We start from the raw sequence: 25,608 nt of genomic DNA on the forward strand, positions 1-25,608 counted from the left end.
GGATGAAAGCAAGGCAGACTGGGTGCAGGCCTATGGCACAAAGCACACTGCCTGGCTTCAAAATGCCCCCTAGACCCCCACCCGCATGGCCAGGCCCTGGACCAGGCCTCAACAATGTCCCCCGCCCACATGGCCAGGCCCTGGACCAGGCCCCAACAACACCCAAAAAATCAAAATACACACAAGAATCACCCCAATACAATGGCATCCATGCCCTATATGATGTTTAAAATCAAGATAACACACCGAAAGACTTGGCCCATGCACCAATGACTTCACCTGGGCATAATGGATGAAAGCAAGACAGACTGGTTGCAGGCCTATGGCACAAAGCACAGTGCCTGGCTTTAAAATGGCCCCTAGACCCCCAGCCACATGGCCAGGCCCTGGACCAGTCCTCAACAATGGCCCCCACCCACATGGCCTAGCCCTGGACTAAGCCCCAACAACACCCAAAAAATCGAAATACACGCAAAAATCACCCCAATCCAATGGCATCCATGCCCTAAATGATGTTTAAAATCAAGAGAACACACCAAAAGACTTGGGCCATGCACCACTGAATACTCCTGGGCATAATGGAAGAAAGCAAGGCAAACTGAGTGCAGGCCTATGGCACAAAGCACCCTGCCTAGCTTCAAAATGGCCCCTAGACCCCCCACTCACATAGCCAGGCCCCAACAACACCCAAAAAATCGAATTACACACATAAATCACCCCAATCCAATGGCATCCATGCCCTAAATGATGTTTAAAATCAAAAGAACACACAGAAAGACTTGGCCCATGCACCAATGACTACACCGGGGCATAATGGATGAAAGCAAGGCATACTGGTTGCAGGCCTATGGCACAAAGCGCACTGCCTGGCTTAAGAATGGCCCCTAGACCCCCACCCACATGGCCAGGCCCTGGACCGGGCCTCAAAAATGTCCCCCACCCACATGGCCAGGCCCTGGACCAGGCCTCAAAAATGTCCCCCACCCACATGGCCAGGCCCTGGACCAGGCCCCAACAACACCCAAAAAATCGAAATACACACAAATCTAATGCCATCCATGCCCTAAATGATGTTTAAATTCAAGAGACCCCACATAGAGACAAGGCCAATGCACCACTGACTAACCCTGGGCCTAGTGGCTAGTGTGGCTTTAACACGCACCCCAAAATTACAAAAAAACATCCACATAGATATAATAACAGTGAGCTATTCAATTCCATGTCATCCATGCCGTAATGATATTTAAGTTCAACAAAACTCACAGAAACAGTTGTATCATGCACCCATGACTAACCCTGGGCCTGATACTACACCCACAATATATTTTAATTATTTTTTAAAAAGTTGTGAAAAACTTTATGAATTCTAGTTGCAGCAACTGCAATGCCCAAAACAAAGTCCTCAAATACAATATCCAGCAGCAGCCACAAAGAGGAATCCTTCCAGCTCCAGATCCAAATGAAAAGTGGCCAGGACATGGAAAAAGCACTGGAGGAGCCTGCTGGACAGGAGCAGGAAGTTGGAGACTCGGGGGCACTTCTTTCCTTCCAACCCCCCCAAAATGCACTCCTTGAAAAAAAAGTGCACCCAAATGTCAATCTGAGGAGTTATTCTGATCCAAATCATCAATTTCAGAAGGTTTATGCTGCCAGCGATAGATTTCTTGTGCAGAATTGTAATTTTTGCTATTTCGGGAAAGCGAGATGTTCAAATTTCCCACTGGATGTCAGCTGCGCGGTGCATCTACGTGTTCGCAATTGTTTACTCTCACGATGTGTAACCGCGGGCCCTTATGACGTATTCACGTTCTGAAAGTCTCGCAGTGCAAGATGGTGGGACACTATGACGTACTTGCGGTCAAAAAGTCTTGCGCGATCACGCAGCAAGATCGAAAAAGGCGCAGCACACGCAAACCGGGAGGAAAACAACTCGGCGAACTCAGTGTCCGGGATATCTGTCCATGCCTGTCGGGCCTGCTGCCTCTGTGCAGTCCACAAGGCCCTCACACTCCATATGCACAGGAAAGAGATGGATTCGGAGTTCTCCTTTTTTTGAGCTGGTAAGTCTGTTGATATAATTCTCATCCAGAATGGTCGGATGCAATGAGCTCTGTTGTATCTCAAAGCCTCAAGAGAGGCAACACCAGCCTACAGGTCCCTATAGCCATCACTAAGCCAGCCTCTTCCTTGCAGGTCATGCTTCGAATTCAGTGACAGACACTGATCCTCACAGTTTTTCCAGACTAGTTATGTGGTACATTGACGTCTCCCTCAGCAAATGTGTCTGGGATGATTTTTGACAGCTGTATCTGCAGTGTTGTGGCACTACTTGTGCTATGACTTTTTATTTCTGGGTTGACTTAATAGTAGTACGTAACCTACTGGGAGGAGTATAGTTGTGGTTATTAATGGTTATGATATAATCAAAGATATGAACATGACTGTATACTGTGGAATAAAGATGTACAATCTAGAGTTTTGTGGGTGGTGTATTCATGTGGATGCTCTCGGGCTGGGGAGAATGATACAACTGGTTACAAGTGCTGGATGTGTGCCTCAAATAACAAAACATAACTACTCTCCCTGGAAGTATACAATGCTAAGGCAAAGTGCTTGTGTGTGCCAAGTGCATCTATTTTGATGAGAAGCAGTTCAAAGTTGATGTATTTAGAATAAAAGGCCTGCTCCAGTCTATATATGTCCCACAAAGAAGTTGAAGGCCCTGTAGAGGAGCACATGTGAATGCCTGCCAGAAACCCACTGGTAAGACCAAAAAAAGACATACTGCACCACAGTCCAACACAGAGCCATCATCGATACAAAGCGAAACAGTAAACAGAGCAACAACCAGGTGAGAGATGAAACCATCACTTAACATCAAAATAGAAGATAGTGCCCTACTTAGCATATACTCACAATGGCAGTAGGAAAGAGATTGAAGTATGTTGCTGTTGTGTTTCTAAAACCACCACCACCACCAAGATGCAGGATATATTTTGCTAGATGGAGAATGGATATAGGCATTTGACTATTTCACAGAAGCCCTAGATAAAGAAAACAGTGAGAAAATCATTAAGTACTTAATGAACAATGTCAGTGATGGAGTGAAAGGAGTGCTAAAGAAAATGTCATACGCTGATGATGCATCATACCGTCAAATTAAGGAAGCCTTGGAAGCTAAGTTCAATTGTTTGCCGAACATCGACAATAAACGATACATATTCAATCAAGCACAAAAGCAAGCTGGTGAGACGATTGATGTGCATATTAAACACTGAACATTTTGTAAATTTAATGATGATGAAGCCATACATCTCCGAATTATCAATAGCTGTCTCTCAGACTCCTTCACAAGATGCATGTTGAGAGAGATGGTTAGCTTAGAGAAAGTGCTAATGGCCAATAGGGCCTAAGAAAGAGTGAATCCGCAGACAACTGACATGGAAATTGCAACAGCGAAAAGTGAATCAGTACTGGTCACGTAAAAACACACCTCTAGTAGACCCATGTAAGATACAGGCTAGAAAGAAAAAAGGTTGTGTTTCCTACATGTGTTTTCATTTCCATGCAAAGACAAATGACCAGCAATAGAACAAATGTGCAAAGTCTGCAGTAAAGAGAAGACCTTCATAACGCTTTGCGAAGAAAAAGAGAAACTAACTATGTCAACAGTGAGAGGAAAAAATACACACCAGAAATTTCCAGAAGCATTCTTTGCATGCCCACAAAGAAAAAGACTGCATCAGTTATGACTAATCAAAACCAGATAAAGTCAATAGTCTTAAAAGATCATACTACACAGCCTCATCAAAATTATTATGGGGCACCGCTGAAGGAAGTGGATGTGCGCTAAATGCATCGAACAATGGGCAAACACAAAACATAAGGAGATGATGCACAGAGTTCTGCAACTTTTCAGACACTCACCCCCAGTCACAGATCAGGGTTGATTCTATCATAGTTCTTTAGCTCACTTCACCACCCCAGCTCAGACAAAGCTATATGCAAACCAGCCTTGACCATGTGCCTAATGGGAACATTCCAGCTGGAACTGCCAAGCTATATCTTTCCTGGACCAGAAACAAGCATCCTGGGACCGGTTTTGGGCTAACAGCTCTCATTAGCCAGGCTAGCTTGAATCCAGTGGCAAAGCGTGCCAGAAACCCATGCCCGGGCATACCCTGCCAACTTAGGACAAACAAAGCAAACACAAGGAGTGTAATCCCTGAATGCCCTCGGGATTGGGTGTGTGAACCGAACTCTAGACCTTGACCCAGAAACACGAAAATAAGGCAATCAAGACCCAAGGTATGTGGAATAGGCTTTATGATTTAATCATATACTTCCTGGAATTGTTCCTTTACAATCCAGTAAGAAGAACAAGGGTTATCACCACCCTAGATGCCTTTAGGCTTTCATACCGTCCTCCGCATGAGTGCCAGTCCTGACACTCCCCAACGGAGGGCACCATGCTAAGTAGTGGCCGACAATGCCACTTGAGCCTTTCACTATTCACACATTGTTTATGCAGCCATCTAAACTGTCCCCCGCAAGAATGCCGGTCCCGAAACTCGCCAACGAGGGGTGCAGTTAGGCCTGGGCGTATACTACCAGAGGCCTATAGAATTATGGGCTTCCAGTCTGGGGGGGCCTCAAATCAGGTCTTGATTCGGGTATCACATTTGGAGTCACAGGGTGAGCCGTTGTCTTCACGGGCTCCCCTATGATTAATGTCAAAACTTACAGGGTAAGCAGTTAGCCTCACTGGCTCCCCTTTTGCTCAGTAGTCTGGCCGCACTGTACGTGCGCTGTGGGACGTGGTACAACACGGGAGCAGCTACTCTCAAGCTTCGAGTGCACCAACTCTGTACCGGGAGGACCTTTGTCCACAAACAAAGATCTCTGAAAGCAAGCGTAATCAGAAACGCCTAGCAGAGCGGCCGCTTCTGTACGTACACACCGGGGTCCAAAAGTGCAAGCGAGAAAGGATCGTAGTCCCTTACCTTGCGGTGTTTTCCTGGCTCCATGGTTCGGCTTGAATATCCGACGTGTTCCGCGGGTGCCGCCATTGCTTAAGTACTGCCCCTTAGTGTGCGCATGTGCCGCGCAGCGCCTCACGGGAACGGTAGTTCCTCCCTTGGTCGTCGAACCCGGAATTGTAGTTCCTTCCGTTTTCGTGATCACGATGTTGTGTCCTCCTTCCCATTGCTGTGCCTTCGTTCCGGGATGTATGACAGTACATCCCTCCTCACACGGGTTCCACCGACGGGCCCGGCTTCGCAGGGTACTTCTTGTGGAACGCCGCAACCAGCCGGGATGCCGAGATGCCTGCCACGGGTTCCCATGACTGTTCCTCGGGATCGTACCCCTTCCAGGCCACCAATACCATAGCTTGTCTCTTCTCCATTTCGAATCACGGATACCCTCCACTTCGTATTCACGGTCTGCCTCCACCCGAACCACCAAGGGAGCAGGGGGTGTCTTGGATAGGGAGGGTTTCAAAAGAGAAATGTGGAATACTGGATGAATCCGCATTGTTGAGGGTAAGGAACACTTCATGTTCACCGGGCTGATGCATTTCTCAATACGGAACGGACCGATGGATTTAGGATGGAACAGGCTATGTTTCCTGAAGTGCATGTTGCGGGAAGAAACCCATACGTAATCACCCACATTGTACAAGGGACCAGGTCTTCTGTGTCTATCTGCCTGTGACTTGTACCTGGCCTTGGCCTCTGCCAAACACTTCTGGGTACGCACTACCAGTTCCTTTAGTTGGGCTGTACTCCTGGTCATCTCTGGCAAACCCTGATTCCCCGTTGGGTTTGCCAACGGGAGAAACCTGGGATGGTGTCCATAGTTGCCGTAGAATGGTGACACCTTTGTGGAACTGTGCGTGGTGTTATTGTACGCTATTTCAGCAAGCCATAGTTGTTCCACCCATTCCTCTTTCCCTTGGTCAATGAAACATCGTAGGTATTGCTTGAGGGTTTGGTTGAGCCTCTCCGTTTGGCCGTCCATCTGCGGGTGGTAGCTGGTGGACAGAGCAGACTTGACGTGTAAGGAGGAGCACCAGGTTTTCCAGAACCTCGCCGTGAACTGGGACCCCCTGTCTGACACTATCACACTGGGTAACCCATGGATACGCACCACCTCCTTCAACAGCACATAGGCCAGCCTCCCTGCCGATGGTACCCCTTTACAGGCTATGAAGTGTCCCATTTTTGTAAGGTAATCAACCACTACCAGAATAGCAGTCATCCCTTGGTCCACCGGCCGTCCCACTATGAAATCCAAGGATATGTTTTCCCGTGGCCATGAGGGCGTGGGAAGGGGTTGCAGCATTCCTTGGGGTTTCCTGTGATCGGATTTCATGGAGGCGCACACCTCGCAGGAAGCGACCCATTCCGCCACGTCCGGGCGCGAGCTAGGCCACCAGAAGTTTCTCAGGATGTACTCTCCCGTTTTCTCCAACCCTAGATGACCTGCGCTTGGCGATTCATGGCATCATTGGAAGGCTTGTTTCCTCAGTTGTGGGGTTGGCAGCATCATGCGACTCCCGTTCATAGGAATGCCGTCCTTCGACTGCCACTCCGGGTGGTGATGCAGCCACGTCTTCCACTCGTGCGTACAAACTCCCTTCTGAACCCTTCTGGTGTCGGGTTGTATCGCCCCGATTACCTTTTCGGGTTGAATGATGGAGGTTACCGGTGCCGGGAGTTTTGTTGGTTCTGATGACTGACGGGAAAGAGCATCAGCCTTGCGGTTCTCGGCTCCGGTCCTATAGGTGATGACGAAATTGAATCCCAAGAAGAAGAGCATCCACCGCATCTGCCTAGGAGAGAGATGTCTGTCCGCAGTCATGAATTGGAGGTTGCTGTGATCCGTGAAAACAGAAGCAACATGATTAGCCCCCATTAGAAGATGCCTCCACTCCGAGAAGGCGTCCTTGATAGCCAGTAGCTCCTTCTTGGCTATGTGGTAGTTGCGCTCGGCCTCATTCAGCTTCCTGGACATGAAGGCCACAGGGTGGAGCTCTCTGGTACTCGGGTGTCGTTGTGACAGAATGGCTCCCAAAGCCACATCCGATGCATCTGCCTCTACTATAAACGGAAGGTCCGTATTCGGGTGAGCCAACACCGGTGCCGATCCAAATGCCTTCTTTAGGGCCGAAAAGGCCGTCTCCGCCTCAGGGGTCCATAAAAAGGTTTGCGACTTCCTCAATAAGTGCGTGATAGGGGCTACCAGCCCTGAAAACCCATCTATAAAACATCTATAAAAGTTGGCAAAACCGATAAAGCTTTGCACCTCCTTGACTTTCCGAGGCAATTGCCATTCTTTTATAGCCTTGACCTTTTGGTCAGCCATCGTTTGGCCATCAGGGCTCAACATCACTCCCAGGAATTCCACGGCTGTGACATGGAAGTCGCACTTGCTGAGTTTGCAAAACAACAGGTGTTCTCGTAGAATCTGTAAAACCCTAGAAACATGCTGTACGTGTTCTTCTTCGTTGTTGGAATACACCAAGATATCGTTGATGTATACTATGACTTATATGTCCAGTAGTTCTCGTTGTACATCGTTCAGAAAGAACTGAAACGCCGCAGGGGCGTTACAAAGGCCATATGGCATCACCATGTATTCGTACAGCCCGAACCGTGTCTTAAACGCCGTCTTCCATTCGTCCCCTGTTCTCATACACACTAGGTGGTAGGCCCATTTCAGGTTGAGTTTGGTGTAAATCCTGGCCGTTTTCACTTGCTCCAACAACACGTTTATAAGGGGCAGCGGTTAGCGGTTCTTTACGGTTATGGCATTGAGGGCCCTGAAGTCCACACAGGCGCGGAGTTCCCCGTTGGCTTTGGGAATGAAGAACAGGGGAGAAGCGGCTGGGGATTTCGATGGGCGTATGAACCCAAGGAGTAGCATGTTGTCTAGGTATGCGCGCAAATGCAGGTTATCCGGTTCTGACAATGCGTATAGCCTTCCGCTTGGTACGCTTGCCCCTGGGACCAAGTCTATCTGGCAGTCGTAGATCCGATGCGGGGGTAGCTCTTCGGCATGTGGGTCATCGAATACATCAGCATACTCCTGATAGACATCGGGGAGTTCAACGCTTTTCTCCGCCGCAGTGGTGATAGCATGCGGCCCTTTGCACCCAGCCTCTTGATGAGAAGCGGTCACACCTCAGTTGAGGGCACAGTAACCAGACGTCATGCTGACCTCGTAAGAGGCCCAGTGGATCGAGGGGATGTGTTTCTGGAGCCAAGGTAACCCCAGAATCACTCCGTAATGGGGTGCTTGGATAATGTTGAAATCGATGTTCTCCAAATGCTCTTTTCCGTACCTCACTTGGAAATTCCCGGTGTGTTGACTGATGGGTCCTGAGGCGAGACGTCGCATATCCACCGCAAAGACATCCTCTGCCACATCCTTGGATGCAAGCCCGACGGATAAGCATTTGGCTTTCTCTACATCCATGAAGAGACCCGTGGCACCTGAGTCTACCATGGCGTCTACTGAATCCACTCCTCCCTGACATGGAGGTGGATGGTTATGAACAAATGTCTCTGGTTGGGCGGCGTTTTCAACTGTACGGAAGGGATTAGACAACGACTCCCGGAATCCCCTTCTCTTTTCCTGGAGTCCCTCAGTTTTCCGCAGGGTTATCAACTGCTGCTGTTGTCATCCTGGGGCTCTTGAAGCGGCCTGTCTTTGGCTTGACCGGACACTCCCTCACGAAGTGGCCTTTCTTGCCACAATACAGGCATAGGCCCTGTTTGCGGCGTGATTCTCTTTCCGTGGATGTTAAGCTAGCCCGTATCACCCCTACATCCATAGGCTCTGAGCGTGCAGTAGTGGGTGTCTCCATGGCCCCAGAAGACCAGTGGACTGGTAGGGTTTTGTCCTTTTTCTTATGATCCCCACGTCGTTCCCCCAGTCTGTGGTCAAGGCGAAGGACCAAGCTGATGAGATCCTCACACATGGCTGGTTGGGGGTCGATTTGGGCTATCACGTCCTTTAATTCGTCGTTCAGGCCTTGATGGTAGAGCACTGCCCTTTTTGCCGTAGGCCACTTGGTTTCCGACACCAGCCGATGGAATGAGTTCATGTACTGCACCAGCCCGTTGTTACCTTGGCGTAATTCTAGCAGCTCTCAATCGGACGTATAAGAATCAGCTCTCCTATCAAACACTTTTATGAATTCCTCCTGGAAATTGTCCCAATCATGTATAAGAGGGTCGTCTCTGCTCACCAACGGTACAACCCATTGGGCTGCGTTTCCGGCAAGATAGGAAATCAAAAAGGCGACTCTCGCCTGGTTCGTGGGAAATGACCTGGGCTTGCATGAGAAATGCAGGGCTAGTTGTGTTAAGAATGCTTGCACAGTGCTTGGATCCCTGCTGTATCGCTCGGGCGTAGCAAGCGGTATAGACACCGGCAACTCCACGACCACCGCAGCTGGCTGAGCCACCATAGGCGTTCCGGCATCAAACGGGTTCCTCTGGAGGTGTTCCAACCTGGCCCGTATATCCGTGGTTTCCAACCTGGAGGCCGCTAGTTCGTTCTGCACAGCATGGAGGGCGGCCATAACATCATCCATGTCGGCCATGTTCAACAACCCAACCGGGAGGCTGATTAAGGTGTATAGGGTCGGATATTATGTAATACCTGAATGCCCTCGGGATTGGGTGCGTGCACCGAACTCTAGACCTCGACCCAGAAACATGAAAATAAGGCAATCAAGACCCAGGGTATGTGGAATAGGCTTTATGATGTAACCCCTTCCATGCTCATGACAAGGTCAGCTCGTCATGAGGCACACTGGAGCTGTGCTAATGACGAGCTGACCTTGTCATGAACAATGGTAAATCTGACTTTCAGCACCCAGCGGGAATTGCCTAAGCACCAATGTGGTTAATCATATACTTCCTGGAATTGTTCCTTTACAATCCAGTAAGAACAACAAGGGTTATCACCACCCTAGATGCCTTTAGGCTTTCATACCGTCCTCCGCATGAGTGCCAGTCCTGACACTCCCCAACGGAGGGCACCGTGCTAAGTAGTGGCCGACAATGCCACTCGAGCCTTTCACTATTCACACACTGTTTATGCAGTCGTCTAAACCATCCCCCGCAAGAATGCCGGCCCCGACACTCACCAACGAGGGGTTCAGTTAGGCCTGGGCGTATAGTACCAGAGGCCTATAGAATTATGGGCTTCCAGTCTGGGGTGTTCTCAAATCAGGTCTTTATTCGGGTATCACATTTGGAGTCACAGGGTGAGCCGTTGTCTTCACGGGCTCCCCTATGATTAATGTCAAAACTTACAGGGTAAGCAGTTAGCCTCACTGGCTTCCCTGTTGCTCAGTAGTCTGGCCGCACTGTACGTGCACTGTGCGACGTGGTAAAACACGGGAGCAGCCGCTCTCGTGCTTCAAGTGCACCAACTCCGTACCGGGAGGACCTTTGTCCACAAACAAAGTCCTCTGAAAGCGAGTGTAATCAGAAACGCCTAGCAGAGCGGCCGCTTGTATTCCGCTTCTGTACGTACACACCGGGGTCCAAAAGTGCAAGCGAGAAAGGATCGTAGTCCCTTACCTTGCGGTGTTTCCCCGGCTCGATGGTTCGGCTGGAATATCCGACGGGTTGCGCGGGTGCCGCCATTGCTTAAGTACTGCCCCTTAGTGTGCGCATGTGCCGCGCAGCGCCGCACGAGAAAGGTAGTTCCTTCCGGGGTCGTCAAGCCGGAATTGTAGTTCCTTCCGTTTTCGTGATCACAATGTCGTGTCCTCCTTCCCGTTGCTGTGCCTTCGTTCCAGGACTTTTGACAAGGAGATGATGGACAGAAAGCTGAAACTTTTCAGACTCTCACCCCCAATCACAGATCTGGTTTGAATCCATCATTGTTCTTTAGCTCACTTCGCCAACCCACTTCAGACAAAGCTATGTGTAAATCAGTGTTGACCCGGTGTCTCATGGGAACAGTCCAGCACAAACTGCTAAGGCATGTCTTCCCTGGACTGGAAACGAGCATCCTGGGACCGGTTTAGGGCTACCAGCCCTCATTAGTCAGGCTAGGTTGAATCCAGTGTCAAAGTGAGCAAGGGAACCATGTCTGGGCATACCCTGCCAGCTTAGGGTTAATAAAGCAAACACAAGGATATGATGGACAGAGTGCTGAAAATTTTCAGACACTCATCCCCAGTCACAGATGCATTCATCATTCTTTAGCTCACTTTGCACCCCAACTTCAGACACTGCTATATGCAAACCATTACTGACCCTGAGCCTCAGAGGAACAGTCCAGCCCCAAACTGCCAAGCCATGACTTCCCTGGACCAGAAACCGGTATCCTGGGACAAGTTTCAGGCGTACAGCACTCATCAGCCAGGCTAGCTTGAATCCAGTTGCAAAGTGAGCAAGGGACCCACGTCTGGGCATACCCTGGCAACTTAGGACAATCAAAGCAAACACAAGGAGATGATGGACAAAGCGCTGAAACTTTTCAGACACTCACCCCAGTCACAGATCTGGGTTGAATCTATCAACGTTCTTTAGCTCACTTCACCACTCCAGTTCAAACACAGCTATTTTCAAATCAGATTTTACCCTGTACCTCATGAGACCAGTCCAGCTCAAACTGCAAAGTCATATCTTCCCTCGACCAGAAACAAGCATCCTGGGACTGGTTTTGGGCACACAGCCCTCATTAGCCAGGCTAGCTTGAATCCAGTGACAAAGTGAGCAGGGAACTGACTTCCCTGGCAACTTATGGCGAACAAAGCAAACACAAGGAGATGATGGATGAAGCACTGAAACTTTTCAGACACTCAGCCCCAGTCACAGATCTGGGTTGAATCCATCATTGTTCTTCAGCTGACTTTGCCACCCCAGTTTAGACACAGCTATATGCAAATCAGTCTTGACCCTGTAATTCATGGGAACAGTGCAGCTCAAACTGCCAAGCCATGTCTTTCCTGCAACTGAAATAAGCATCCTGGGAGTGGTTTAGGGCTAACAGCCTTCATCAGCCAGGCTAGCTTGAATCCAGAGGTAAAGTGAGCAAGGGACCCATGTCTGGGAATACCCTGCAAACTTAGGATAAACAAAGCAAACACAAGGATATGATGGACAGAGTGCTGAAACTTTTCAGACACTCAACCCCAGTCAAAGATCTGGAATGAATTAATCATCATTCTTCAGCTCACTTTGCCACCCCACTTCAGACACAGATATATGCAAACCATTCTTGACCCTGAGCCTCAGGGGAATGGTCTAGCCCAAACTGCCAAGCCATGTCTTCCTTGGACCAGAAACAGGCATCCTGGGAGAGGTTTCAGGCTAACAGCCTCATCTGCCAGGCTAGATTGAATCCAGTTGCAAAGTGAGCAATGGACCCTCGTCTGGGCATACCCAGGCAACTTAGGGCAAACACAGCAAACGCAAGAAGATGATGGACGAAGCGCTGAAAATGTTCAGACACTCACCCCCGGTCACAGATCTGGGATGATTCCATCATCGTACTTTAGCTCACTTCACCACCCCAGTTCGGACACAGCTATATGCAAATCAGTCTTGACCCTGAACCTCATAGGAACAGTCCAGCCCAAACTGCTAAGCCATGTCTTCACTGGACCTGAAACAAGCATCTTGGGACCGGTTTTGGGCTAACAGCCCTCATCAGCCAGGCTAGCTTGAATCCTATGGCAAAGTGAGCAAGGTACCCATGTCTGGGCATACACTGGCAACTTAGGGCAAACAAAGCAAACACAAGGAGATGATGGACGGAGCACTGAAACATTTCAGACACTCACCCCAGTCACAGATCTGGGTTGAATCCATCAACGTGCTTTAGCTCACTACACCACCCCAGTTCAAATACAGCTATATGTAAATCAGATTTGACACGCTGCCTCATGGGACCAGTCCAGCTAGCACTGCCAAGCCATATCTTGCCTGGACTGGAGCAAGCATCCTGGGACTGGTTTTGGGCTAACAGCCCTCATCAGCCAGGCTAACTTGATTCCAGTGACAAAGTGAGCAAGGGACTGATGTTTGGGTTTAACCTGGCAAGTTATGGCGAAGAAAGCAAACCAAGGACTTGACGGACGAAGCGCTGAAACTTTTCAGACACTCACCCCCAGTCACATATCTGGGTTGAATCCATCATTGTTCTTCAGCTCACTTTGCCACCCCAGTTCAGACACAGCTATATGCAAATCAGTCTTTACTCTGTAACTCATGGGAACCGTGCAGCTCGAACTGCCAAGCCATGTCTTTCCTGGACCTGAAAAATGCATCTTGGGACCGGTTTTGGGCTAACAGCACTTATCAGCCTTGCTAGCTTGAATCCTGTGACAAAGTAAGCAAGGGGTGCCCGTCTGGGCATACCCTGGAAACTTAGGGCAAACAAAGCAAACACAAGGCGATGATGGACAGATTGCTGAAACATTTTAGACACTCACCCCAGTCACAGATCTGGGTTGAATCCATCAACGTTCTTTAGCTCACTTCACCACCCTAGTTCAAACACAGCCATATGCAAATCAGATTTGACCCCGTGCCTCATGGGAACAGTCCAGCTCAAACTGCCAAGCCATATCTTCCCTCGACTGGAAGCAAGCATTCTGGGACTGGTTTTGGGCTAACAGCCCTCATCAGCCAGGCTAGCTTGATTCAGTGACAAAGTGAGCAAGGGACTGACGTCTGGGTTTACTATGGCAACTTATGGCAAACAAAGCAAACAGAAGGAGATGATGGACGAAGCGCTGAAACTTTTCAGATGCTCACCCCCAGTCATATATCTGGATTGAGTCCATCATTGTTCTTCAGTACACTTTGCAAACCCCAGTTCAGACAGAGATGTATTCAAATCAGTCTTGATCCTGTAACTCATGGTAACAGTGCAGCTCAAACTTCCAAGCCATGTCTTTCCTGGACCTGAAACAAGCATCCTGGGAGCGGTGTCGGGCTAACAACCTTCATCAGCCAGGCTAGCCTGAATCCAGTTGCAAAGTGAGCAAGGGACCCATGTTTGGGCATACCCTGCCCACTTAGTGTGAACAAAGCAAACACAAGGATATGATGGACAGAGTGCTGAAACTTTTCAGACACTCAGCCCCAGTCACAGTTCTGGGATGAATCCATCATAAATTTTTGGCTCACTTTGCCATCCACTTCAGACACAGCTATATGCAAACCATTCTTGACCCTGAGCCTCAGGGGAACGGTCCAGCCCAAGCTGTCAAACCATGTCTTACCAGGACCAGAAACAGGCATCCTGGGACAGGTTTCGGGCTAACAGCACACATCAGCCAGGCTAGCTTGAATCCAGTTGCAAAGTGAGCAAGGGACTCATGTCTGGGCATCCCCTGTCAACTTAGGGCAAACAAAGCAAAGACAAAGAGATGATGGACGGAGCGCTGAAACATTTCAGACACTCACCCCAGTCACATATCTGGGTTGAATCCATCAAAGTTCTTAAGCTCACTTCACCACCCCAGTTCAAACACAGGTATATGCAAATCAGATTTGACCCGGTGCCTCAGAGGACCAGTCCACCTCGAACTGCCAAGCCATATCTTCCCTGGACGGGAAACACGCATCCTGGGACTGGTTTTGGGCTAACAGTACTAATCAGCCAGGCTAGATTGAATCCAGTGACAAAGTGACTGACGTCTAGGTTTACCCTGGCAACTTATGGCGAACAAAGCAAACACAAGGAGATGATGGACGAAGCGCTGCAACTTTTCAGACACTCACCCCCAGTGACATATCTGGGTTGAATCGATCATTGTTCTGCAACTCACTTTGCAAATCCCAGTTCAAACACAGCTGTAGTCAAATTAGTCTTGACCCTGTAACTCCTGGGAACAGTGCAGCTCAAACTGCCAAGCCATGTCTTTCCTGGACCTGAAACAAGCATCTTGGGACTGGCTTTGGGCTAACTCCCCTCATCAGCCGGGTTAGCTTGAATCCTGTTGCAAAGTGAGCAAGGGACCCACGTCTGGGCATACCCTGGCAACTTAGGGCAAACAAAGCAAACACAAGGAGAAGATGGACGGAGTGCTGTTACATTTCAGACACTCACCACAGTCACAAATCTGGGTTGAATCCATCAATGTTCTTTAGCTCACTTCACCACCCCAATTAAAACACGGCTATAAGAAAATTCAGATTTGACCCTGTGCCTCATGGGACCAGTCCAGCTTGAACTGCCAAGCCATATCTTCCCTGGACCGAAAACAAGCATCCTGGTACTGGTTTTGCACTAACAACCCTCATCAGCCAGGCTAGCTTGATTCCAGTGATAAAGTGAGCAAGGGACTGACGTCTGGGCCTACCCTGGCAACTTATGGAAAACAAAGCAAACACAAGGAGATGATGGACGAAGCGCTGAATCCATCATTGCTCTTCAGCTCACTTTGCCACCCCAGTTCAGACACAGTTATATGCAAATCAGTTGTGACCATGTAACTCATGGGAACAATGCAGCTCAAACAGCCAAGCCATGTCTTTCCTGGACCTGAAACAAGCATCCTGGGAGTGGTTTTGGGATAACAGGCTTCATCAGCCAGGCTAGCTTGAATCCAGTGGCAAAGTGAGCAAGAGAACCCACGTCTGGGCATACCCTGCCGACTTAGGTCGATCAAAACAAAGCAAACAAACAGAGATGATGAACGTAGCGCTGAAACTATTCAGACACTCACCCCCAGTCACATATCTGAGCTTGAATCCATCATTGTTCTTTAGCTCACTTTGTCACCCCTCTTCAGACACAGCTATAGGCAAATCAGTCTTGACCCTGTACCTCAAGTGAACAGTCCAGCTCGAGCTGCCAAGCCATGTCTTCCCTGGACCGGAAACAAGCATTCTGGGACCACTTTCGGGCTAACAGCCCTTATTAACCCTCATTGAACCCAGATCTCCTTGTGTCCTTGTTTGGGGGTAACTTCTAGTCACAAATTGAACTTCTGATCTTTTAGATTGTTGAATAAAGTCACAAGCACTCTGTTGCAATGGGTACAAGGATGGCATTGTTAATAATGTAGTAGGGGAATCTCATCAATGGGCATGTGATTTTTTTTAGAAGGCATTTTTAAAATTATTCTACATTGAGATGTAAAACAGAAAGTCTCAGAGCTAATTGACCATGTGAAATATAGGAGCTCCTGTAATATATATAACCATGTTAGTATGTCAAGTGTGAGCATGTACCATGGCAAATACATAGGATGCTATATCTATAATGACACCATATGGCTCTAATTGCTATGCATGGATTGTTTTCACAGTGCACACAGTTTTTCAAATAGATCAACATAAATATTAACCAGGATCGACGCCTAAGATGTCCCGGAGATCTACCAATATAGCTGTTCTTTCAATGTTGCAGTGCGTTTTAGGTGAAAACTACTTTCTCTGCATTGTAGAACAGACGTAGATGTTGTGTCATAGAGCAACTCAGTTTACACAAAGGTCATTCTGCTGCTTTGAAAGGAGCCATCTCAACTGAGAAACAATAGTATGTAAGAATGATTAACTAGAGACACTAATACATGTTCAGCTGGATCTTATTCCACATTTTTTAAATAATGCACCATTTTGTGGGATAATACATCGTTAATCCTTTCTGGACTGAGTGATGCCTCTCTGTCACAGTTTATTATTGTAGACACTAATTAAGCCCTGTTTTTAATAAATGTATTTCATTATATTATCACTCTGGATATAGTGTACTTTGCATACCCTTCAATCAAATGATTTGGGAGCTACAAAAATTAATATATTTATTCTGTTCAGATGCATGCCTTGCTGGAGACCTCAGAATCTTGGGTGTGCTTTAGTGTCCACTTTTCTGCCAATTTTTATTTTATTCATATTATACCTATTCACTTTTCCTTTCCCTAGTAATGCCAATACTGTATAGTGAATTCCATCTTTCAGTTTCTGCAATAACAACCCTTCCTTTCAGTCTAGAGTAGCATTTGTTCCATGCTGGGTTCCTCAAACAAGATGACGGGTTGCCAAAGTTAGAACTTTGCTGCTAGTTCCAAATATGATTTTGACAAACCTGATGATTTTGTGAAAAGAGAGGAGGAGGTGGACAACTGTTATGCAACAACTCTTTTTCTAAATGTTTGAGCAGCAAAGACTCACATTTATGCCCCTCTACTTATGTAATATTTTCTGCATAACACAAATGGGCCCATGTGTATCAAAACATTTTACCATAGACAAAAACAGAGTAAAGTAATTAAGTTTTCTACAAAATAGGGCTAGATGTTAGTAGCCCTTTTGAGGTCCCAAATGGCCTAATTTACAGAATTGGGCTATTTGTGAAAGCAAAAAACATTTCCAATGTGCAAAGTCCAAATTGTGATTCGGTACCCTATTAACGAAGTGCAATTTGGGATTATGAATCACTATTGGGAAGGGGGTGTTTAGGGCATCCGTTCCAAATACTGATACGCATTGGTATGCACAAATGTTGTGTTTGCACTTTATCGCCAACCTAAAGTTGGTGGTAACTCATTTGCAAATGGAAAAGGGTTCCCAAGGAACATTTCTCCTTTGAGAATGGTAAAGAAAATATTTTTTAAGAGTAGGCAGGGGTCTGTTGACCCCCTGCGTACCTAAGAAAAAAGGAACCTTAAAATAATCACTTTTTTCTTTTCAAACGCATCCTTTTCTTTTAAGTAAAACAGGCTGCTTGAAAAATCTGCTTTATTTCAAAGCAATCGCCTACATGGTGGTCTGTTGACACCAGCAGGCCACCATCCCTGTGATGGGAGTAAATCACAGTGGGTCAAAAAAGGCGACCTTCCTCATTAATATTCATGAGGTAGATCTATTTGCGAGCCACCATGCATCACTATTGAAACTCGCAAATACATCTAAATTAGGAAATTGCTATTAATAGCCCATACTTAATTTCAAGACTACAACTGTGGTGGTATATGAGAAAAGGCCTAATTAAAATACATGTATACCCAAGACTGCTCACATACTTCTCTCTCTCTTGGTTGCTGGCTTGTTTAGCCTTCATCCTATCTTTTTTCTTACACTTTCAGGTGTAACTTGCACAGAGGTTTGGAGTATTATGCAGCCTCCTCAATTCTTGTTGAGTCACATCTCTTAATGTTCTTCATTCTTCCAGAAATTAATGTAGCACGGCATGGATTTGCCCGTCAGAGTTCTCAGTACAAAGGATCGCCAAGGGCTACTGCTTGGCTTGCCATTGATGGACAACATACAATGGATTTCCGAAAGTCTTCCTGCACCCACACAGACAAAGAGAAGGGTGCCTGGTGGAGCCTGAATCTGGGAAAGTCCTACGCTATATCAGCAATCAGGATATTTAACAGAAATGACTGTTGCCAAAAGCGCCTGTTGTTGGCTGAAGTTCGTGTTGGAGACTCTCCGGATATCGTCAATCAGCTGTAAGTCATTGCTGTTGTTCTATGAACTATGTTACTTTCAATAAGCAATAATGTTTTGAACCCCTCTTCTATTCCCAGAGTTAATAAAGCATCAAAGCTACAAAGGAAGGCCTATAACCATCTTTCTCAGCGTTTGAGGGATTTTAAGTCATTAGGCAACCGAAATAGCAGGGACCAAAACACTATGAAGACTGGGGCACATATTTCGACATACTTCATTTAGAGTAACTCGAAATCTGTGTAACTCAAAATTTCGAGTTACCCAGAAGTCCAAAACTTTGGGAGTTATATTTGCTGCAGGTTTTAGGTTCGCACAGTAACTTTGTGGCGGGACGAGTCGGTTACAGTAACCAAGGTTAAGAAGAAAACATTTCCTTCAAACTGACCTGCTGGGTGAGCTGACAAATGCCTTAGTGAAGATACATTTATACTACTGCAAAGTAATCTTCTAAACTGTACCATACACTGACCTGTAGGGTTTGAAGTTTGCAGAACGAAGCAGCCAGAAATGTTTTAATTTATATTAAAATGTGTGAGGAAAATGGTTCCTTATATGGCCGTGTTGTGCGATCTCACCATGTAATAAAGTTACAATTGCAAATCAGGTCCAGTAATGTGCTCTGGCTCAGAGCAGTCAGACTTTATCAAAGGGACAATTGTAAAGCATTTGGAAGTGCGAAACAGTAGAAAACACAACACCATAAAACCAATGTGTAGCAAGTATTTGCAAAGTGAATAGGCCAGGCGTTTTCTACCAGCTTTTTACCAATTCATGGTTTTCATGGTTCTTGCAGTTGCCACAGGCTAATAGTTTAAGTGTTGCTGAAAACCCCAATCAATAGCTATGTCACACAAATCATTTTAGTAAAATCAAACTGTCTTGGCTAACTATACCTAAACAAGCGCATTCTGCAGCCATTGACAGCCAGGCTATTGCCTTTGAGAAACCAAAAAAGAAAGAAAGAAAAAAGGCAAAAACAAGAAGTGAATAAAGAAAACAAAACTCAAGAAAGACTGCAAGTAAGAAAACACAAAGTAAAGAAAGAAAGAATGATAAAGGGAAGAAGGAAAGAATGCAAAAAATAAAGAGAAAACGGCAAGGAAGAAAGAAAAACAATAAAGAAAGACTGCAAGAAGGCAGTAAGGAAAGAAGGAAAAGAAGAAAGGAGTGAAGGAAAGACAGGTGGAAATAAATATGGAAGCAATGAAAAAAGAAGTGAACGAAAAAAATAGCAAAATAAATAAGCAAAATGAAAAAAGGAAAGTGGGAAAGAAAGAAAGAAAGAAAGAAAAAAAGAAAGAAAGAAAGAAAAGAGAAAAGGAATCAAGAAAGGAGGATAGAAGCCAAGAAAGTAGGATAGAAGCCTAGAAACGGGGAAATAACAAAGAAAGCAAGAAAAAAAGAATTAAAGACATGTAAAATATTGTAGCTTTTAGTTTGTATTCTGCATGCACAGTAAAAAGAGAATAACCTAATGCAGAACAGTTTCAAGTGGAGGTAATTTTTTATGCTGTGAAACATGACACTTCAAAAGGAATTTAAAAGAGCATTTACAGGCAACAAGAACTGATAAAGCTGGAATGGACCCTTTGTTATCTGGCAGAAAGAATCCTACTATCAAATTTAACTCTGTAAACAAAGGTAACGCTAAAGCAGCAATAAGTAAAAACAAATGCACTGACACAGAACAGAATCACCTTGTGTGCAGATGTGCTACTATGTGAAAAAGGTAAATGCATTCACTTAAAGTTAAGTTACCTATTGACCAATGATTTATGCTGTAACAGCGATAGTAAAATATGAATAACCCAGCAGCAGACCAATGGATGAAGAGGTGGCTCAAATCCCCTTTAAGTAAGTATATCATACATATAATTTTAGTAAACGTCAGACCTAAAAATAGGCTGTATTTTTCTCTGTAAAGAGACATGTCAATGAAAAAAATCCACCAGAGGGTTCTGGAGGTGTGCGTTTTTAAAGGAACAATGAATCACAGGTTTTCATATTGCACAACAAATCATTGTAGTTTACTGTGACTTCTGGTTTAGGGTTAGTCACAATGTGTAACTTGGAAATGGCTCTAAGGACACTCTTATGGTGATCAGTTCTAACAGAAAGCCAGGCACAGGGATCAATTTGGCCAAGCAAAACAATTTCCTCACAGAGAAAGCAGTCCCCAGTCCGCTTTCACACGCTATGGGTAATAGGAATCAATGCAGTGGTGTAGTGGTGCTGAAGTATGCCGAAGTATGCTGAAGAGGCTAAAAAAAACTTAGCAGGTATCTGGGGTATCCTTCTGTTCATGAACATGGTGGATTGACTTTGGCCCCAGGGGTCCCAGTCACTTGAAAGTCAGGTGAAGCCCAGCCACAAACCAGTTGTCGCTAATCTACGGGTCCCTTGTTGCAAGATCACTGGTGGTTCTCTATCACTGGCTGTAACTTCCTTCCTGGGAGACCAAACAATACTCCAATAACTCTCCTGGATCCCGCATACTTGCATTAAACATTTGAAGGTTGGGACTTGTTCTCCCTGGCTGTGCTTTAGATTTCAGAGGTGATCAGGTGTTCTTGCCTACCGACACACCAAAGCAGGATTCTTCCACGTTTATGGCACTGCGGTTGTAACAGGGAAGCAGCCAACCGACCCTTGGATTCACTTTCTCTGAATTGAGGGTTGGGTAAGACATTTCCTATTTGGTAGCACAAGTTTCAGCAGGTGTAGTCCAGTCTTTTGTGCAACTTCGCTAGTCTGGATGCTGGAAACAACTGACAATCTTTATTCAGTCTTCTCTCCAGTTCTGATGTGATCTTAGGCCTGGGTACCAGTCGTGCTTGTTTATGCCCACTATAAGCCTAGAGGGATGTGCCAACTAACTAGCCAATCGGAAAAATTATTCTACCAGGAAGGACGTCACATCTCTTCCCTTCTGGAGGTTTGTTCACACTTCTACCCAGGAAGGTATAAGGCTGTATTGAGGACAGTAGCCTGGGTGCAACTATAAACAGTCACTGAAAACTTTGGCCAACAAATTGGAAACTGTCTTAAGTTGCCATTTGTGCCAAAGTTACATTAAATTGTATTGATCAACATGTCTGGTTAATGCAATATTTATTTTTATATCTTGATATACCATTTTAAGTGGCACTATTCAGAGGTTAGCACTGGCAGTACGGAACAGTAAAATAGGAAGACTCCCATATCTAACTTAAATTTACTCCAACATGTACACAATCCCACCCATGACAAGGGACATAGCTTGGATCACATTTGGACACACAATGTTTCTCTTTCTACCCCAGATATCACGCCGTGCATTTGGTCAGACCATCACCTGATACAATGCACCATCCCATTCAATGTACGGAAAAAACACACCCCCTTAGCAGGGAGCGAAATCAGGAAGCGGAACTCTTTAAACAAATCAGAGTTTATTGAAACCTTGGAGAACTCGGCACCTACCCTCTGCCGTGATGTCAACACCATGGTGGGAAAAGTTACAGAATGGCTACTATCTGCTAGTAACATCCACGCCCTATTGTTAAATTCTCTCATGCCCGCCACTTAGAGGCGCACAAATGGTTCTCCACTGACCTTAAACTACAAAAACTCGAGCTGCGCAAAGCCGAGAGGAAATGGAGATCAAATTACTCAATTGAAGATAGAGAACATTTTGTCACTGCCCGTAGAGATTACAAATTAGCCATCTCAACCACTAAATCAGCTTACTTCTCCTCAAAATTACTCAATGCCCACAATAAATCTAAAGAACTTTTCAAAATTGTTAATGACTTATGTAACGACACTAGAACCTCCCCGATACAGAACCCCACTCAAGAACTTTGCAACTCTCTAAATCACTTCTTCCTTGACAAAATCACAGCCATTAAAACCAGTCTCCCCAATACTCTCAACTGGGAACCGCTGGAAGACATCTTCAAAAACGAAAGCATTTTAAACACACTTTAACCCATATGCACCAAAACCTTATCAGCACTCATGACACGTGTCAAATCGGGTTCTCCCGACGACTGCTGCCCTCCGCATGTCTCCAAAGAGATATTCACCACCCTACCTCAGAGCGTGCTTCCTCTTTTAAATGAGTCACTGTCCCAAGGCAAGGTTCCCATTGCCTTCAAGCACGCCACGGTAGTTCCTCTTATAAAAAAGCCAGGGGCAGACCCCAGCAACCCTGTGAACTACCATCCTATTTCCCTCCTTCCCTTCCTTGCAGAAATTCTGGAGGCCCGCGTAGCTAGCTGCGTGTCCAATTTCATCGAACGATCTGAGTACCTCAAACCTAACCAAGCCGTCCTCCGTCTGGCACATTCTATGGAGGCTGTGATCCTTGCAGTACTGGATACTCTCAGAGCTGACGCAGACAGGGGTGACCTTCAAGCTCTGGTACTCCTCGATTTGTCGGCCGCGTTCGACACGGTTGACCATACCATCTTACTGAACCGTGTCGAGCAGGCCGGTCTGCGGGGCCCCGCACTGGAATGGATCAAATCCTTCCTTGTCGACCGCACTCAGACGGTCAGGCTGGGAAGGTTTGCTGTACCCAAACTCTCTTCCACATGCGGGGTCCCACAGGGCTCCTCTCTGTCCCCTCTTCTTTTCAATCTCTACATATGACCTCTGATCCACTCACTAAAAAACTGAAATATTACCGTATTCAACTATGCTGATGACCTCCAGATTATCTTCTCTCTCAGCTCCCCAAACGCCGTGAGTGAGTTTCAATCCACCATGCTTCACATCCAGCGATGGATGGATGTGAATCATCTGAAACTCAACCCAGGCCAGACAGAGCTGGTCCTGCCTGGGAACAGCAAGAACAGCTGGAGCACGCAATTATGGCCGCCTGAACTCGGGCCCCCTCCCATCCCTTCTCCTTCTGTGAAAAGCTTGGGGGTTACCATCAACGCCAACCTCTCGCTTCGTGGACAGGAGGGCTCCGTGATCTCCTCTAGTGTCCATCAATTACGGAAAATAAGGAAAATATCACACTTGTTAACCCACTCTGTTCTAATCCAGGTGGTGATAGCACTTATTCTCCCACGGCTCGATTTCTCAAATTCGATCTATCTCGGCCTTCTGCTCGGTCTGCAAAAAATGCTTCAAATCGTTCTGAACCAGGCAGCCAAATTCATACATAAACAACCTAAATGGTCGTCAGTCAGACCATGCCTTGCACAACTTCATTGGCTCCCGATAGCTCACCGAGTATCCTTCAAGACGGGTTGCTTAGCCTTTAAGGCCTTCCACGGAAATAGCCCCAGATTCATCAGCTGCATGCTTTCCAAATATATCCAGCGACGCAGTCTCCGCTCAGCCCATCACCTTCTGCTTACCACCTCGTCTTTTAGACTGAAACGTCAGGGAAGCTGCAGCTTCTCTCACCTTGCCCCCAGATTTTGTATCTCCCTTCCTCTGGCTCTGAGAAGTTGTAACAACCTCCTCAGCTTCAGAAAGTCTTTGAATACATGGCTATTTGAGCATAATTCGTGATTATTCTTTGATATTTTAAGAATGGCGCCCGTGTTTCCATTACGAGTTTCATTCACCCTCCACATTGGTCCGTCATTTCTGTTTAGTACATCGAGCACCATTGGCTCACGTTTAACTTCACGGCATAGTAATGGCCATCTCGATCTAGCACGGAAGTTCGAGCATGGAGGAGCTGACGCGAACATACTGCCAGGTATGTGGTACATGTTCTTTTGACTATATGGCACTTCGGGACAAGTAGTTATCTACAGAGAGGCAATTTATCGGTATTCTGTTTCCTTTACTGAATACACGGTGAACACTTTGCAGGATTGAGGTAAGCCTCGGTGGCTAAAGGCTCGAGCATTTTTGTACATTTTTCTGAGAAAGTTCCACGTTCTAGTGGTTAACTTGTGGCTAAATATTATTTTACAGACTTTAGAAGTTGGCATGGTTGTCGGAAGGTAAGCTTCGTTATATTCTAGCACTATGTATTGCGCTTTCATAATCCTTGGAGTTTGTGGCCATTGGATTTAACACCAGTATGTTTGGTTGGTTTCAGTTAGTCATCTTGGTGTATAATAGAACTGAGGCAAGCATATCTTTGTGGCTGGTAGGGACACATCTATCAAACGCACTTAAATTTTCTGGTTGTCTGGTTATCAATCACACTTACTTTTAAAATTACTACTATGCTTGTACCATAGGAAATTGATGAGATTGTAAACCACTGATGGAATTCTTATGTATTTTCATGTATGTATTATATGTTTTGTCTACAGATTAACCCCTGTTGAAGGAACTGCTTCAAGTTCCGAAATGTATTGGGCAAAGGCAACGAATTTTGAATGAATTAATATATGTGATTGCAATTATTTTTGTTTCTTTTCAAGTATATGATGCATATTAATTTCACTTGCCGTATTCATTGTGATGAAGACTATGTAAAAATGTTGTTTTGGTAAAATGAATTCTTGTGATTTAAGCAAAGAAATTTGAAAAAATAAAAAATTAAAATTAGAATACACTGATGAAATTAATTGCATATAGAGCGGTGTTTTTCACCGGGTGAACAGTGCACAATGCATTCAAGTCACTGTGCTTGTGATTATGTGCCATTATCTACAATGTGGACAGAATAATTTATTCCATTCTAATGAAGAACCCACAGGCCCTCTGCCTTAATTGAAATCAGGCCCTAATTCCGGCAGATCATCAGGCATATAGTCCAAAAGTGATTACCCGGGTGATCCATTTTGGCACTTTTGTCTTTAACTTTGCTGATTAAACACTCTATAAACAAAATACCCCAAACTCACTGATGACACTGTATCATGAATGGTGGAGTTTTCTGCTTTCATAGGCTGGCACTATTACAGTAGATGCATACCTCTTTGTGATGCCTTTTGGGTCCAATAGACCCTTTTCCAAAAGTAAAGTTCTGAGTCTGCTTTGAAAGGGTAGCCCAGAACAGTGTTGATTGCTAATAGTTCATCCTTCCAAACAACCATACATGCCTCAGATCACCCCATAACCCATCAAATATCTAGGAATAACATGTGAATACATGCAATGTAAAGTTGTGGCCACATAGTAACAACCATGCGATAAATCCTGTGCCAAGACGTTGCAATGAATACCCCCACAGGACAATATTCTCCTACCAACCTTC

General features: G+C 46.0%; 1 protein-coding gene across 1 annotated transcript in view; it reads left to right on the plus strand.

Moving 5' to 3' along the window:
- Positions 1-25,608, plus strand: part of LOC144827049 (pentraxin fusion protein-like) — a 640,936-nt gene that overhangs the window by 569,648 nt on the left and 45,680 nt on the right. Inside the window, exon 3 of the mRNA XM_078685507.1 lies at positions 18,163-18,445. Coding sequence (XP_078541633.1) covers positions 18,163-18,445 — 283 coding nt within the window. The remainder of the gene's footprint in view (positions 1-18,162; positions 18,446-25,608) is intronic.

This window comes from Lissotriton helveticus, chromosome 4_1, assembly GCF_964261635.1.
Source record: "Lissotriton helveticus chromosome 4_1, aLisHel1.1, whole genome shotgun sequence".
In the NCBI taxonomy this organism is placed as follows: Eukaryota; Metazoa; Chordata; class Amphibia; order Caudata; family Salamandridae; genus Lissotriton; species Lissotriton helveticus.